This window comes from Erithacus rubecula, assembly GCF_903797595.1.
Source record: "Erithacus rubecula genome assembly, chromosome: 4".
NCBI lineage: Eukaryota > Metazoa > Chordata > Aves > Passeriformes > Muscicapidae > Erithacus > Erithacus rubecula.
The window spans coordinates 31,029,972-31,048,253 of NC_136686.1; the positions used below are offsets into that span (position 1 = coordinate 31,029,972).

Genomic DNA, 18,282 nt, shown 5'->3' on the forward strand with positions numbered 1-18,282 from the left:
ATGACATTTTAAAGTGCATAGAACAGAACTAAAGAAACCTTAACTCAACACTTTAAAAAATACATGATTTCTCTAAACAAAGAGTAGATGAGACTGTGTTTTCATTAAAATTTGCCTTTTGAAGACACTGACCATGTCACACAAGTATACTTACTTGATGAAAGCTTAAAGGAAATCATCTGTGTTACTGATAATTTTGGTTTTGGCCCATTTCACTGGATGGGGGAATGAGAATAGTGAATCTGTATTTAAGAACTGCTCCCTTGTGAATATTCTGCTGTGATGCCAGATGGCCATTGTCCTCTGGCCAAAGTTGTTGTTTCCTACATGGCTGGTTGGTGTGTGTCTTGGCCTCTACACCTTTCTTATGTTCACTTCTCTGCTGGAATAATCTCATTAGCTACTATACCTTTCAAGTGTCCTTTTAGCAATCACTGCAGCAGATGCAGTAAAATACACATAGCTTGCCTGCTTTTTAAAATATGCATTTAAGTTCTTACTGTAAACTAACTGGCAAACTGCAGCAGGATTTATATAGGTTTAATAATAATAGGTTTATTCTATTAGGAATTATGATTTCTATATTATTTGTGTTTATGTGTATTGTGTTATGTGTAAAGTGCTTTGGCAGCGTTAAGCTAGATGTTTGCTAAGACTAGCAAATAAAATTAAAGATTTTTTTTATGTTTGGTTTGTTCTGGGGAACAATTTTGCAAGAGTGAGGTTGTGTATACAAATACAGACATATGTACACACTAAACTAATTACATTTTGATGACTTTTTTTAAGTTATAATTTCTTTACAATTGTGTACAAGAACTTTTTGTCAGTTGCTTTTTTTGTCTCTGGGATCACATCTAGTGTGCATTTTAACCTATCCCAGCACTGCAGATGAATGGTCCTCTGTTGTATCTAGATGTTGCCTGGGGTAAAGGAGCAGGAAAGGCCTTTTCAGGTTTTACAAAGATGTTTATTTCAGCCACACGTGCATCGTCCGGTGTTCAGGGATCAAAGGCAAAGGGGCTTGTGGGGGTCTAGGTTTATGGGATGAGCAGGGCGGGGAGAGCATCAGGGACCAACCAATTACCAGGGGACATGGGGGTGGCACAAGGGTGAGGTTAGGGTAAAGGGTTAACAGGGAGTGACCAAAAGGCTGACCAACAGGGAGAGGGCACGGGGTTGACCCAGGGAACAAAACAGGGGTTGCATTCCCTAGTTGGAAGCACCTTTCTGGGTCTCCACATTCTTCTCTGTCTCAGAGGATGTGTTTTGTGAAATAGTTTGATGTGAGTAGTTTATTGTATCAGTTGGGTCTAACCCTCACTTAAATCTTTGCTTTTCACATTTGTAGAGAGACTCTGCGGGAAGTACTGCACCTTCTGAAGAGCACTGGTAATTCTCAAGTAGAATACATTGTTCGTATCATGAAAAAGTGGGCCAAGGAGAACAGAGTCCCTGTTTGAGTCAATGTCACAAAATGAACCAGGTGAGCTGATGTGTCTGACTACGAGACAAGGGTCTTGGCCTCTAGAGAAGAATTTGTTACATGACTCAGTCAAAGCTACTTCAGCAAATAGTGGAATGTGGCAAAAAGAGATGGTGACAGTGATACCACTGGGCACTACTAGGGTATCAGATACTGCAAGAGGCTTGACATAGAATCATATAACAATAAAAGGCTTGGGTTGGAAGGGACATTAAAGATCATCTGGTTCCAGCCTGCCATAGGCAGGTACAGCTTTCACTCAGAGCTGCTCAGGTCCCTCAGAGTTTTATCCAGCCTGACTTTAAACAGTTCAAGGGATGGGCCATCCACAACTGCTCTGAGTAACTTGTTCCAGTGCCTCACCACCTTCATTGTAAAGAATTTCCTGATATCTAAGCTAAACGTAATCTCAGTTTGAAACCATTCCCTCTCGTCCTTTCACTACACGCCTTTGTAAAAAGTCTCTCTTCTTTAGGACTTTAATGGATTACCTGTCTGGGGTAAAATACAAACCATATTCTAAGGAGTATCCTTTTCTGAATGAATTTCAACTATTAATACTTTGATTTGGGTTTTTTGTCTAAGGATTCTTTTCTCTCTTATAATCATTTTCAGAGCATGGAGACTTATTTGACTGATGGTATTGTTCAATCTCACTTTGAAATTTAACACTCAAAACATTTATTCATGTTAATGCAGTTCATGTGAGAACTTTAGCAATCTGATGGATAAAAGATCTTTTGAATTATTTTCTTGAGCATTTACCACCGTCCTGAGCAATATATTCATTATACTTTTTTATTTATTATATTCTACTGTATTTTTATGGAAAACGGTTCAGAGAATACATAATTCTAAGAGAAGGCAACAGTTGTAGCATAAAAATGTGTTATATATTTGGTAGTAAAAACCATTTTTATATTATTTTTGAAAGTAAACTTTACCTTTTATAAATTTGTAAAATACTTAAATAAGTATTTTTTATCCTTTGAGGGGAATTCAGAATACCATATTCTCTATTGTCTGTGCATTGATTAAAGCTCTTATTTGAATCTACAGTTGAATGTTGGATTGGTCTGTATTGCTTCATATTGCAGAAGTTGAAATAGTATATTCATTTTGGTGTGGAAGAGGGAAGGTTTGTGGCTGATTGTCAAGTGTTCATTAATCGGTAAAAGGCAAACCAATGGCCTTGGTCCTAATCTTATAGTTTGCTGAAACTAAGGGAGCTGGGTGTATGTGAAACATGCACACCTTTCTGCCATACAATCTGTCTGGTTTTACGGCTTTAAGCAAAAAATGTGGGTATCAGGTGTCTAGAAGTACAGGGATAGTTGTGGCTACTTGTGCTTAAATCTAGAAACTGATCCATCACGCTAGCAACAATAGGCCTTTCAGCAGGGCAAAAGAGAAGTGAAAGGAGCAGCGTTCACTGAAAGCAGTTGCAAAACACTTTACTCGTGAACAGCATTTTTCTTTTCCATCTCAGTTTAATTAACTTGGAAACAGATTGGGAATACAATTATGAATCTTGGTACAAAGCTTGAAAAAACTATATTGGTGACTTTGTAGCAGATGTTAAATGCATCTAATTACTTCCTTTATTGAAGCTTACCCTGCAGGAGAGCTGAAGAGCATCCAAATCCATTACAGACCATTTTACGTGTTGGTTGAATCTTCTGAAATAAGTGAGATGGCTTTGCAGCATAAGGGCTTGGGGGCCAATTTTAAATTCTCTTGTCTGTGACCAGGAAAGTAGTTTTTTTTTTAAAACCTCACCTTTATTTACTGTAGCCATAATGTCATATTTGATATGCTAAATAACATGGGGTTTAGCAGTGCATTTTATTGACTGATAATAAAGCTTTTATCATTTAAGATATAACAGGGGACAGGAGAGCTTTGCCCTGATGATGAAATTTTGAGCAGTGATGAAATAAGGTGTTTTACATACTTAGCATTTAGGTCTTGGTAATAGAACAAATATGTAGGTACTATTAAAATGCAGAACAAGAAAAGTAGAGAAAAACTGGTGTCTTTTTACCTTAGAAATACATCTAGAATGTGTGCTTCATTGTTTAATCTGAGGTTATGTTCAAAGAACAAAGATGAGAAGTTGCTTTAACTGATACAGAAATGAAAAGTAGTAAAGAATAGATAAAATTTTATCCCTGTCCATTTCCATATTTCCCTAAACTGTGGAAATTTAAGGAGTCAAGGTATTCTAAATAGAAGGGCTAGGAGTGAAAGTAGATGTGGAGGAAAACAAGAAAAGTGACCTACTGAGCAGGCAGTGAAGAATGCATGTGCAGAGTCAGGGAAATGGGTAAATTTATTGGGTCAGGAGTAAGTGAATATAAAATTGAAACAGTGGCATTTCAGATAATGTAATGAAAGGAAGACTAAGGCAGAAAGAAATTGCTTCATCATAATTTCAAGGAAGAATATGGAAATTAGACTTATTTCCTATACTCTGAATAAGTATCTGATTCTGGAAAAATAAGCTACCAAGAATGCACAGAAGGTACTGTGCTAGCAATCATAGCATTAATAGTGACTAGTAGAGAAAGCCAAATCCCAAACAGCCTGTAACTGCTTTTACTTGGGTGCTGACCATTCCTGATGGATAAGAATGTCAACCTTGAAATAAACTTGTTAATACCTGAACAACAGCTATGACAGTAACATCTAAGTGAATTAAACTGCAAGTAGCAAGTTAACTGTGAAAGAAAATTCATGTCACATTAAGCCCTGGACTGCAGCAGACATTTAGGTTTCTGTGGTTCCCTCAGCTGGAAGCTGGTTCATTGATCTTCATTAGAAAGCTGTCTTAGCTTGAATGAGGAATTTGGCTATTAGGTAGACAGACACAAAGTAAAGAATTACCTAAATGGCTGTTGCTACCTGTAGCTTCACTATATGGGAGCTATACATACATTGAAGAAAATGTCTGGACTTTGCCCACTGTTTACTGTTCAATCATTTTTCCTCTGTATTGTCTCCAGAATTAACTTCCACACACTCTTTTTGAAGTTTCATTTCCAAATTTCCTTCTTCCCTTTCGATCTATTACATGGTCATTGAATAAGTAGACAATTGCATTAGTGTTACCAGTAACCTTAAAATCAAGTCATTAAGCAACTGCTAGATAAGCTGGCCTGACACTACATAGTGAAAGATGGTAGATTTCACCAGTGTTGAATCCAGTAAGTAACTCAACTTACCAAAAAATGTTTTCCAGAAAAACTTAGGAGTGTTAATTTGAAGATGGATAATGGAAAATTCATGGTTTTATTTTGAAAAATATTCAAATGGTTAAATCATGTTTGCTTTGTTAGAAATTATACCTTTATTCTAAATTCAACTTGTTTAGCTTTGTTTTCTAATATTCAGTTCTTGCAATGTTCATCATTGCTGTTGGCCATTAAAGCCTGGCATTCTTTGGTTTGGTTTGGTTTTTTTGCTGGTTTTCTTTGGAATTTTCTTTTCATCTTTAGGTATGCTCAAAGTACAGCAAGTCAATTCTTGTTTGTATGAAAAACACCTTCCCCTGTAAAGGTGTTTTGCAGGCTGGAACACTGTCAATGGGTTTGTCAACAGATTTTTTTTTATAACATGACTGTTTAGCAGTGGGTGTAATTTATCTCTGTATGTAACACAGGAATATGCTTCTCCATAATGCTGCTTGCTGTTCTCCTGCATGGGTACTCAAAGACTGCAATCACCCTTTTTGTCATATTATCACGGGGGAACCTTGGATTAAACTGGTTCTTGGATGGAACAGGATATCTAGGATTTTTCTGGAACTGGTATTTTCCAGAATACAGTCTATCCTTTGGAAGAGACAGCCTACCTTTTTTTCTTCAAAAATACATTTTGTTCAAATTGGCTCAGTTTTCCAGCTTATGCAGATGACTCTGCATGACTTCTTATCCCCACTAATTATGAGTTTGTTCCTCTCTAGCTATTTATTAGCACAGTTTTGCAGCTATATCTGGGTCATCAAGAGGTATGTTGGATCCTCTTTACTTCCAGGATCCCCAAGACTTTGTTATTGCTGACTGATGGATGCTTTTTATCATGTGTCAGTCTCAACTTATTTAACATGTACCTTACAGATATGGAATTATGCTGTTCTTTAAAATTAGGTATATGATACATCAGAAATTTATGCATTGCACTTGTAGGAACTGCAATATTCTTATATTCAGCTAAATTTGTAGAAGATCTATGTGATAGGAGATACTTCCCATTCATTCTTTATTAGATGAGCTTTTCAGCATCCCAGAGAGACTGATAAAGTCCAGTTGCTCAAGTCCTTTTGCATAATTTGAAACACCTCTTTTTTTTGACCCTGCTATCACATTTAGCCACACACTAAAAGGTTACCTATGACTTTGTAGAGTTTTCATTGGAACAAATAAAGCAGGCATTTCACATTTCTGGCCAAGGAACAGCTCCTAAATTCCTTACAGGTCCCACTTAATTGATGAATTACACTAGCATCTATTTATAGATTTAAAAATAAAAGTAATGTCTATATTTAGTAAGAGCTGTGACTTTTTAGAAGACACAGTGTATTCTTCCAATAAAAAAAGAACTTCTGTTTCAATTCATCCTTACATGATTGAATTGTGCTTAGTTGCTCCACATTGTACTATTCTTAGTAATTCTTTAGAAGAATTTAAAATAATGCCATAAATAAATAATGATCTTTATTATGTTTTTACAATTGGTCTTCAAGACTGTGGGCCTCCAGTTATTGGAACAGGAAATATGCTGTCTCATAGTTTGTAGTGATTCTCAGATACAGCTGAATCACACTAAAAAGTGGGATACTATGTATGCTGTTCCATGAACCTAGGAATGCATTGAGTTTTTTGCTGTTCTTAAACCACACTTTAAGCTGGTCCTTAACTGGAGATGACTGATGAGCCTTAAACTCCACCTTGATCACTGTGAGCAACTTCCATGTGATCAGTTCTGTGAAAAAACACACACAGCAATGCAGAATTATAAAAGGTAGCATTCTAAGAACACGTGTAATAATGTTGATATTGTTTACATCATGTAGAAAAGAACCATGCTCCAATTTCAACAGCTGCATTGCTCATTGTAATAGCTACAATTTTCTTAGATAATGTTTTCCTTCTTAAGCATGATGGGATCATTATGCATGTCTACTCTAAAGCTACTTTAGTCTTTTTCTTGCCTTACATTAATGGGTGAGGCCATTATATGGGGAGCCATTATGTGACAAAACTCAGTATCATATTTTGCAGAGCTGGTGAATTAACTCATATCATGTGTCATTGTGTCTCATGAATCTATGTGTGAAAACTGTCTCTAAGAAAATGTTACAAAAATTAAATTATAGAACTTGATAAACCAAGCCTGGTATATTCCCATAGTGATGATTATCCTAGTGTTTCCATTCTACCAGTTCAGTCTTACTTTTGCCTGACTTATTCATGATGCCACATGTGCTGAACTCAGTCATTACTGAACATACTGAGAAGCTGCCTATATAAAATTGTGGTGGTTTTCCCCATCATTTAAAGGCAGAAGAGCTATTTTCCGGTCAAAACAAAGTAATTTCTGAGGCAAGCTTTACAAGACTCCTGACTCATTTAGCCAGTTATTCTCAAATAGGTTTTATCACTGTGTCCACTTTTCATTCTGCACGTTCTAGCTCCCTACTGTTTTCCCTTTCCATCTCCCCATTAGTGTGATGGGCCTTGCAGGACCTACTGGGCTGCTGCTAAAGTACTGCTGGTTTCCACTTCTCCCCTCTTCCCCTTGCACCCCCTCTGAGCCACAAGATATTTTCAGATTTATAAAATGCTAAGTCCTGTGGAAGACTAGAAATGAGCATGACACTAAGAATAATCAGTCTCTTAAAACATAGAGGAAGTGTTCAGATAAGAGTAGAGTGTACTATTACTTACCAGTGTCAGGGGTAGTTCTTTTAAGGTTAGAAAAATTACATTTGAAATAGAACTGTTATACAGAAAATGTAGCTTGTTTTCACAAGCATTTCAGGTATGTAGTGTCCACTATATTCTTACAATTGTCACTTCTATTGCTGCTATTCTACACTTGTTTTAATATGCTCAAAAAACTTCACATTTCTTGTCATCTCAAAATCCAACTTGAAGTGGAAAGAAAATAGTTTTAAATAATTTCATTTGTCTATTTAAATTATTCATGTATGAAAAATCTTTTTCATATGTAATTTTTCAGATGCTATTTTTAATGTTGTGGCATTAAATCATAATAATTTTATGCTGTGGCATAAAATCAAAAGCAGCTTTGTGTTGAATCTGCAAGTTCAGTGTGTAGTTAATTCTCGGTGATAAATATGTGCTTTGCTTTTTTGAAGGCAATTTGGTTTGGAAATAAAATCATGGAAGTATGAAAATGCTGAACTGCACATGCAAAGTATGCTTCTGACTATTCTGATCATAAGCTTGTATGAATGTTAAAAATGTGGTAATTTGTTTATGCAATCACTCTCAGCTGTCTGTGATAATGTGCACTTACCTAGGTGTGGAATTTACATCAGTAAAAGTGGTTTCCAAAGTGCTGAGAGGGATTTAAAAACTTGGTTAGGAAATTAGAGTTTTGGTAAAATCAGTCTGAAAGTAAAAGGAGGAACGAAAAAGAAAAACATTTCTTCAAGGTCACAGCAAATATGATGTTGTATGTCTTAATAACTTTTAGAAGATTGCTTTGCCATCTACATATATGTATTACATTAAATTCTCCTTTTTGGGAGGATGAACATTGCTTGGCAGGTGTTGCCTGAACAGTAACTATAATAATTGTAAATATATTACAGCATTTAATAAAAACAAGTTTCCTATAATTATCACAATATTTATGTTTCACTAAAAACTAGAAAATATCACCATGGCAAGTGACCAAGGTTCTTCTTGCCAGCAGTCTGCCTGAGTCCACTCCCAAGGACACCGAGAGTGTTTGTCTTGTACTAGATCAACACCCACAAGAGAAAACCTGAGCGAGGGCAAATCTGTGGCACATTATTACCTTTTGTACTTCTGAGAATGACTTCCACACCCTTTTACCTCATTAAACAGCATTACTACTGCTTTTAGTATAGAAATTGCAATTCAAACTGAGAACTCCCTACCTGGCTAGTCCTCCTTACTGCTGTTACAGGTGGGTGGCAGAGCTATAGGAAATCATGACTCATATTCCTGTGTGGCTTTCATTACCATTGGGAGAATAAAACCGACAGACAAGAATACAGAGATAAGACAATAACCTGACTAAAGTTTCAGACAGCCTGGTAATCTTCAGCAGCCTCCAGGGGTGCTGGCCTGATGGAACAGGCTTTTCATTGGAGATAAGCATCCCATGCTACAAGTATCTTTAAAGAAATGGTGCAAATGGAGAAAAAAAGTGAGGGACAACTCCCCATAGCACATAATCCCTCTCAATCTCTGTAAACATCTACGTGTTTTTACACTCTCGAATTAGCAGGTGTGAATCATAAAAGAGCTACCATTAAGCAAATCTATTCTTATCAAAGACAGCTCCTGTTCAGTTTTAAACTCTGCTTAGGTAGGGTTTAAGTGACCATCACAATCAACATGTAACAGGCAGATGCTCTTCAGTTTAAGTTTCTTTGCCAGTTCATTGAAATCTGCTCCCTTTCTATATACTTGTATTTTCAAGGGAAATGTGTGTGTTTGCGTGTGCACACCCACGCATATTACTGGGTACTCCTCCACAAAATCCCTTCTGTGTTTATTTCTGATGAAATTTTCTTGCAATTCTTTCTATTTAAAAAAAATAATAAAAATCCAGGATTTCAACTAAAACGTTATTTTAAAGAACGATTGAATTGTTCAGGTGGAAAAAGACAACTTTAAGTTCACTGAATCCAACAGTTTACTCTGCAGTACCCTAGCTACCACTAACCTTGTCCCTAAATGCCACATCTATACACTCCTTAAATACCCCCAGGGAGTGTGAGTCAGCCACTTCCCTGGGTGGCCTGTTCCTTTGCTTGACAACCCTTTTGTTGAAGAAATTTTCCGTAATATCCAGTTGAAACCCCCTTTGGTGTAATTTGAGGTCAACTTTATCTTGTCCTATTACTTGTTATGTTGGTAGTTCAGTGGCTTGAATTTTCTTGTAATCAATTAGAAGCTAACTAATTTTTTCACCTCTGTTTTTTCTTCCCTCTTAGAAAAGTAAACAATAAACCTGCAAAGAGGAATTTCCTAGGCATTCACTCCTTGGCAGAAAAAACATCTCAGGGACTGAGATTATAATCCCCAAATTAATGCCATATAAGACAGAGTCCACACACTACCTGGAATCATTACTACTGTAGAATTTTACAGCTTATTTGTCAAACTCTACTGAGTTCACCCTTAACACTAGGAAAGCTTAAAGACAAAAGTTGCATGCTTGCCCCTGTAAGAAATCTCGACACCAGAAGCAGAAACAATTATTTACAATTAAGAAAAAATAAGATGTAACTAGAAAAATGTTGTTAGTTACAATCGATTTTGCTACTGTTATCCTAAGGAACAAATGACCCCTGTTCTGCTCGGTAAAAGCACCTAAAGAGTTGATATTTAATGTCTTAATATTTCCTCTTTTCTCCAGGCTCAAAAGATGTTCCCACAGCAAGCTGCTTCTCCAAGCAGCTTGCTCTTCCTTGGCAAGGATGCAGTTCTTCTTTCCCTTTTCTCTCTCTGCTTTTTCTTCCTAACTTGCAACTCCATCTAAATGGAGCTCTTGAGGCATTGAATTTTCTCTGAGATTCCTCTAAGTTAACAGTCTTATCCTAAAGAATGTTACAATGTTCTGTAGGCCATAAAAATCACCAGTCATTCTGAACTTGTGTCAGCTTTAAATTTCTCATTGAGAATATTCCTCTGAATAGCACAAATGATAGATACCCCAACGCCCCCACCTTTGGTTGAAGAACTCACACTACCATTGCCCATCCCTTCCTGTAAATCCCTCTATTTGTTTCACATGAACATTTGCCCTGATTTCTATCCAGAGATAAAAGACAATATTTTGTTTTCATCAGCTACCTCTGAGATACACAGTCATGCCATTTATGTTGTTCTGGCACAAAACATGGTGTTGGAAGACCACTCATCTCAGCAAGTGAGCAAAAGATGCACGTAAATCCACTTCTAGGGGTAAAAAGCACCTCCAGTTACAGGAGCAATAACTACTCTTTGCATAAAAACTGTTGCTATTTTTAAAACATCCTATTGCCATTGAAACCTTGCTCTTTTGGTCAGATTTGTTCAAAGCATTTCTTATCTTAAAGCTCTGGAGAGGAGTTCAGTGTCTCTTTGGCCCAAATAAGCCAAGTAAGTGAGGCTTGAGCAATTCACAGGGAGCAAATAAAAACGTATGGGATAAAGTTCATTATCACAGTTCCTCTGCCCTGAAATTGCGACAAATGAGTATTACTGCCCTGTCAAAGGAGATCCTAATTACCTGAAGCTAATGCATACAGCCTTCCTAGAGTGAATCTGGCATTTCTGTACTTGCCTGCAGTCCTTCCAAACAGTTTACTTCACTGGAAAGTGTACTTCACACCTCTTAAGACTGTGGCAGAACTGGTGACAACAGCTCTTAAATGCATGTGCCTGAAGAAAGACAGCTAGAGATGTATTCTTCAGGGAACAGTATTTTTACTTAAAAGAACAACAGTAGTAAAAATGTGAGGGGGAAGGATCCTGCAGATAAATCAGTTTTCTAAATGGTATGAAAGGCATTGGTGTTTCATTTTAGAAAGAAAGTGGGTGTTTTATTTCTTGATTCTGGATCTGGCAGGGAACAACTTAGTAAAGCTGTAAGAGGAAAGAGACATTAAAAAAAACACACTCAAATTCAGAAATCTTCATTAAACAGAAAACCAGCAATGCTAGCCATGTTGGTGCAGTGGATTCTTGTGATGCAGCAGCAGTTCTAGTAAAAGCTACATAAACACCAACCTACCTGCAGCTGTATCATCTCCTGACACAAAAATGGAAGCTGCAGCTGCTGTGGCAGCAGTTCCAGTGAAAGGACCACAAAGATCAACAAGATGCATGATTGGACCATAAGAATCCAAGGATATAGTGAGGAAGCAGCTGATGGTAAATGAGGATATTCTCACCAAAAAAAGCCCCAAACCAAAACCCACACACACAAAACCCACAACAAAACAAAAAACAACCAAGCCTAAATGTGATAGAAGCATCTTGGAGACTTTTGAGCAGTGGAGATGTGACTGCCACTGGTATGAGCTGGCAGCCACTCCTAATGTAGATCCCAGTTCTAACCTTAAGGAAACTGCCATTCCATGCCACCTAAGCTTATCGTGTAATATTATTATACAAGCAGAACATGTTTTCTACTGCATTCCCATCCAAGGAACAGAGGCTCATAGCCCATGGAAGTCCAGCCTTTGAGGCTGAAAACAAGCTTCCTGGAGGCAGATACAACTGATGATAAGGACAGCTCTGCTTTCTGGTGGGACCCTAGGCCTGCTGCTGTGGGGTGTCCAGCCCAGAGGAAGCCACACAGTGGTTTCTACGAGGTCCAAGAAAGCAGAGATGACTGGTCTGTAATGAAACAGGGTACAGCTCTGACTCTGCCACGACCAACACAAACAGCCCAACAGCATCAGAGTGCTACAGACAAGAAGCCAATTCAAACCTGAGCAGGAGGATCCCACCTGCACCAAAGCAGAGGCCACTGCAGTTTGCTGGTCTGTCTCTTGTTTTCTGTACTTGAAACAAAGTCAGGTCAACAAACTGCTGCTCACAGATGTGGCATTGGCATTTGTAGTTCCAAGCATCCACTTTGTCTGATCTACTCATACTGGCTTTCACCAGTGAAATAAAAAGTAGTTTCAGTATCACCTCAAAATTGCTCTCTTTGTGCAGTTGTTAAATTTTTTAAAAAATCTTAATGTGCCTCTCTGTGTCCTTCAGATAGCATACAAAGGGAAGGAATCTGTATTTGATGTTGGACTATTTTAGCATGGCCATATCCTGAGAGAAAGCAAAGTAACTGGCAGAACGTCTCTAATTACTTTGGAAAAAGGATACTTTTAATTTTTTTTGTTGCACTGAGAAGGGCAGCATCTATGTACAGACAATACCTGAGATGGAGTTTAATGACAAAGAACACAACAGGTAGCAAAACAGAATACAAAGTATGGATAAATTACAACTCTAACTCCATTGAAGTGTTTAAAATGGCACAAGCCTGCAACTCTTCTGGTGTATTCAAAACCAGATTCCCTGAGAGCTTATAATCTAGTCAATTGGTTTTCTTTTCCAAATGGTTCTACTATCTTAGACCAAATGTAATATTAACATCTTCCAGTAACTACTATGTTTGGATCTGCTGCCAAGTTTCTTTCTGATTTACTTCAGATACTCCAATCCAGAGCAAACTGTCTTTGGTGACTTCACTTTCAATGCAAATATCTAGAACTACTGTTTGTCTATTTGCATAAACAAGTACTAAGTCTTATAAAAATATGATGTGCATAGATGCAAGATGCTTAGAAGTAAGATAATATAGAAATATGAGGGTTTATTGGTCTAATTAAACTCCTAGGAGAAAGGAAGAGGGGATATATTAATTACTATTTCATAGTAACCTTAGATATAGTAACCTTAGAAAGGCTGCTTCTAATATCAAGGTCTGCAATCTCAGGTCACCTGAAACTATTTCCAAGAACTACTTTTGGTTTTCTCAGTAACCCTACCATGGGTTGGATGATGATTGTTCCTTTCCAGCTTATTTTCTTTCCTACTTAAAAAGCATGTTAAAAATCTGACCAAGATGTGATTCCAGGTGTATCTACACTACAAGAATATAAAGTGCTTAATTCAGATACTCATAAAACTAATTTTCTTGTGGAGTACATGCCCTACATTGATTACTTCTGAATAGTAGTCCCCTATATCTTAGTTAGGAGACTGAAAGACAGAATTGAGTTTTACATTAGATGCTTAAAACACACAGTCTATCTTCATCACTTGCCATGGATATATCCAAGTATTATCTGTGAACTACCTGTTGTATTATTCTTGTATTTATTTCAATGTCTAGTCTCCAATATGGTAATTGAAAACAAGGTTCAGCAAAGCTCCAAAGAGCCTGTGACTTCCACATAAGATTTCTATTTGATGTGCAATAAACTGCTCTTTTTCTGAGAAAAGGCCCCTTTTTATCATCACAGAATTTAACGGCATAGATGACACAGACACTTTGATGAGAATCAAAATCTTCCTGGCAGGGTCCACAGGTCTGGAGCTTAGAGATGCTCACTCAGTTTGAATCCAGAAATACATTTCCTATTTGTGCATCAGCTAAAAGCTGTATGAAATTCTCAACACAGAACAGGTGCAAGTACCAAATTATGTTTCTATGATGCTGAAGGTTGAAACATACATTCACCTCTACTAAGCTTGCTGGTTGCATCACAACATGCAAGGCTTTAGGATAAAACAAGTCCTTTAGACTATAAAGCTCAACAAAGTTTCAAGCTTCAGATGGAAAGTTTACATTTCTCAGATCCGGTCAGTCATTCCAGTAACTTGCTGCTACAAGCAGTAATCTGGAATGCCCTTCATTCCCTGTTAGTGATGTTTATAACTTTCAGTAATATTGTTCTTCTGTGAAGTCTAGCTGAAATTAAAAAGTCAAGTCAAAAGATTTCCTATGCAATGACAGGAAATCAAGCACAGTGATGGATGTAGTTTGAAAAGTGGAGTAATGTGATGCACAGAATAGTCTGTGATCATTATGTAAAATAATAGATGTAAATTGCTTGCTTTGCATGAGTACATTTTTTAAAAAGAGAATAGTCCCACTCCTATCTAGTATTTCTGAGACTAAAACGTGCTCCATAAATGGTCTCTTTCTCTGCTCCAGTGAAACTGGAGAATACAACACTCATCATAAGCTTCCTGAAACTTCACATTGCCTTGGTGGCATACCTCCATCTGGAAATACCAGCCATCAGTCTGTCAAAGTAGGTGGTGACAGACTGAAACACTTGCAGTATTTGCAGGCAGCTCCTGCTCATGAGGGAAGTCTCGCTGCTGCTCACACCCTGCCTTCCTTGCGTTGTCCCCTGTCTCCCGAGCAGCTCTTTCCCAACAAGCCCGAACTGCTCCTACAGACCAGCCATGGCCGCTGAGCGAGCTCCCTGCCGCCGAAGGCAGACCGGCACCCTGGGCAGCGGCTGCGACCAACCCCGCCATACGGCACGATTCTGTCAAACCCCGATGTCCTCTGCTGTTCCGCTCAGCGTGGGCTGATGCTACCGAGACACGGTGCGTCCGCGCCGTTCGGGCTGGAACAGCCGCTCTCCCCGCGCGGGTGGCTTTTCTCAGGTGACCGACCCGCAGCCGCCGACTTCAGGCACCTCAGCGGACCTTCCCCTCAGCGGACCTTCCCCTCAGCGGACCCGCGGCCCCCGCAGCCTCCCCGCGCTGCCCCGGCAGGACGAGCGCTGCGCAGGCCCCGCGGCTGCAGGCGGCGGCGGGCCCGGCGTGCGCATCGCCCCGGCAACCGGGGGCGGGCCCGGCGCCCGCGGCGTGTGGGCGGCGGCGGCCGCGCTGACGTCCGGGGGAAGCTGAGCAATAACAGCAGCGACGCGGGCCCGGCTGCGCCTGCGCGGGCTGCGGGGCTGCTCTATTTATGTGGGGGGGCGCCAAGATGGCGGGGGCGGCGAGGAGAACGTAGGGGTAGCTCCGACCGGGCGGCGGAGCGGGGAGGAGGGAGAGGGAGGAGCCGGGGCCGGTGGGAGGGAGCGCGGAGAGCGGTGTCACCGAACGTGTGAGGCGGGGGCCGGCGGACGGCGGGCGGGGGGGGGCGGCGGCGGAGGAGGATGGCGGAGCCGCGCCGGGTGCCGTTCATTAGCCTGTCACCCGTGCGGCGCCGTGAGGGCGAGAGCCCGGCGCTGGAGCGAGAGCCGGCGGGCCGCGACCCGGAGCCACCTCCGGCGGGCCGGGAGGCGCCACCGCCGGAGCCACCGCCGCACGAGCCGCCCGGCGACAGCGCTGCCCGCCCGGAGCCGCCCCGCGACCCCGGCCGGCCCGAGCAGCCGCCGCAGCGGGAGCCCCCCCCGCCCGAGCCGCCGCCGCTGCCGCCACCGCCGCGCCAGAGCGGGCGGCAGGAGCCGCCGCCGCCGCGGGAGGCGCTCCCGCTCCGCCAGACGGTCCGCCTGGAGGTGGTGCTGAAGGACCCCACCGAGGAGGGCTGCGTGGAGTTCAGCTACCCGGAGCTGCTGCTGTGCGGGGACTCGCGGGTATGGGACCTTCCCCTCCCCTTCTGCACTCCCCTCCCGCCGGCACGGGCCCCGCCGCGCTTCCTCCTCTTCCTCCCGGCTGCCGGCGGCCCCGGCCCCGCCGATAGTGTTATCGGTTACCCCTTGCTGCTCGGGGTGGTCCCGGTACGGCGGGAGGGCGGTGTCCTGCAGGGAAGTCCGGCAGCCTCGCCGTCGCTGCGGGCTCCTCCTGCTGCTGAGGCTGCGCCTCTGCCCCTGGGGGGAAGGGGACGCTTCCCACTTGTCCCTGAGCTGCCCGAGGGCTCCCGGCCTTGGCTGCGGGCTGAGGCGGAGGAGCGCCGCTGTCTGTGTCCCGCTTACCCCGGCTCACCTCCCTGCCGCTCCCCTTCCCGGGGAGGTGTTGCATCCTCCCTTCCTGGGAGCTCTTCACCGGCAGCAGCACGAAACTCTGACCACGCCGGTCTGTGTTCCGGGTTGTCCCTAGGCTGTGTGCATGTGAATAGAGAAAGCCCGTCTCCCTATAAGCCTCGAGAAGCAGTGAAGTGATCATTAGCAAACTGGGAGAGGAGTTTTTGTAGTCTTGGAGGGTTCAGGAATAAATGAGAGTTAATGTTGAACCGGTAACCGCACCTGTAAGTGTTGAGAACTTAAGAAAGAAAACCAAAGTGTTCTTCCTTTGGTTGTCCCTCCCAAGCAGAAAGTGTTTGATACTTGAACTACTTTGTTTTTTTAAGAACAAAGCTCCTACAGACAAGTAAGCAGCATTAGCCAATCAACAGGGCCCACTGTTCCAGGTAGGAAAGAGACTCGTGTCCTTGAGCTGGTTACACTTGAGCTGCTCATTCTGAGTTGAGGATACCAGCGAAGTTGCACTTGATTTAAATAGTTGTGGCTTCTCTTTAATCCGGCACACAGTTTTAGAGAAAGCATGTTTCGTACTGGAAAAGGCTGAGGATAAGTAAGTAACTACTGCTAAGAAGGTTTTGGTAGATTTGATGATAAAAGCAAGTATCAAATACCAGTACTGATACTGCCATGAGATTTTTACATCCAGCACCAACTTGAATATGGTTGAAACTTATGAACCAAAGTGTTTCTAAGTGATGACAGTGCTGTGACTATACTTAGCAGGCTGCTCACTTTTTCTGCTGTAGGAGGGATATACACACTGGATTGTGTTCAAATGTGGAAGACAGAAAAAATCAGTGACTGATTTTAATCCCTCAGATCTTGTCATGCAAGTTAAAGGGTTCCTTCTGTTCATCCTGTCCTACAGCTGTTGTGGGCAAACAGTGCCAGTTATGACTCCTCAGAATTAGTGTAGCATAATCATGCTGCTCTCTGAAGTGCAATCTTTCTGAGCAGTTCTGTGAAGGTGAAAATTGTGTTAGTGTTTAGAAGTGGTTCAGTACTTGAAGGCTGACTTTTCCCTTTGGCAGTTCCCAGTTCCATAACTACCTTTTATTCTGAAGGTTGCCAGTGTCTTAATCACATACTTAGGGAAAAATGAGTCTTTCTGATGTAGTTCTGATGCAAATTCCATGTCTTCTGGAGGTGGGAGAGCATTGATTTAGGGGATTTTGGTACAACTGGGATCAGAAACTGCTTTTAAGGTAGAGACAGTGATAGTAATGCTTTATAAGAAACTTGTGCATTTTTCAGCTCCTAGAGTCCAAATTAAAGTGAATGGATCATAATGGCCCTTCTGTTACTGGGTTGTGGAACAATCACCTGATTTACTATATAAAAGTGTCAGAAATTAGGATCCTTTTAAAGTGATTCTGCACTTTTACTCACGTTTAAAAACTATTGTATACTTGGCCTGTCAGTTTAATTTATTGATTGTTATATGGTAGAACCTAGAAAATCTACTCTTATACTAGGGAAGACTTAAAACCTTAAGATGTGTTTTTTCCAAGTAGGTAGTAACTAATTGGCAGTTAATGTTGTGGTTTTAAGTGGAGTTTAAGATTTCAAAATTTGTTGTTTTAGTAACATTTCAATTCAAAATTGGCAGTTCAGATACTGTATTTTTACCATGCAAATTTTTTCAAGGGTGAAGATTGATTTGGTTTTCTGGAAGCTGTTGTTGACTCCTCCCCTATAAGAAGTTGCTCAACTTTTTTAAACATTTTCCATTAAAATTAAACATTACAGAGTCAGGAGCTTGTCTTTCTATCTTGTAGTATTCTTGGAACTGTAGCAATCAAGAAAAGTTCTCCAAAGGAAGGCAAGGACTGGTGCACAGGCATAACTTTAAATATGGCTTTAATAGGCCATGATAATAATAGTTATATAATAATGAAGATAGAGAATCCAGAAACTGATCTGGCAGTGCAACTTCTGTCTTTTTCTTATTCCAAATTTAGGTTCCTATGCTGAATCAGAAGCTAGTGGAAATGTTTATTTTAAAAACTTGTGCTGGCCTTGTCCTTTTTTGTCTTAATAAAGAGAACATCCTTTGATAGGGTTGTTTGTAGAGTTCATCTTTTGGGAG

The 18,282-nt window shown here is 40.8% G+C and overlaps 2 protein-coding genes across 2 annotated transcripts in view; both read left to right on the forward strand.

Annotated features, from left to right (window-relative positions):
• The window catches only part of IFT56 (intraflagellar transport 56), a 45,211-nt gene extending 42,667 nt beyond the window's left edge, over positions 1–2,544 (forward strand). The window contains exons 18-19 of the mRNA XM_079304538.1: positions 1,352–1,486; positions 2,102–2,544. Coding sequence (XP_079160664.1) covers positions 1,352–1,463 — 112 coding nt within the window. The 3' untranslated portion in view covers positions 1,464–1,486; positions 2,102–2,544. The remainder of the gene's footprint in view (positions 1–1,351; positions 1,487–2,101) is intronic.
• Positions 2,545–15,345: 12,801 nt separating this feature from the next.
• Positions 15,346–18,282, forward strand: part of UBN2 (ubinuclein 2) — a 43,046-nt gene continuing 40,109 nt past the window's right edge. Inside the window, exon 1 of the mRNA XM_079303650.1 lies at positions 15,346–15,806. Coding sequence (XP_079159776.1) covers positions 15,387–15,806 — 420 coding nt within the window. The 5' untranslated portion in view covers positions 15,346–15,386. The remainder of the gene's footprint in view (positions 15,807–18,282) is intronic.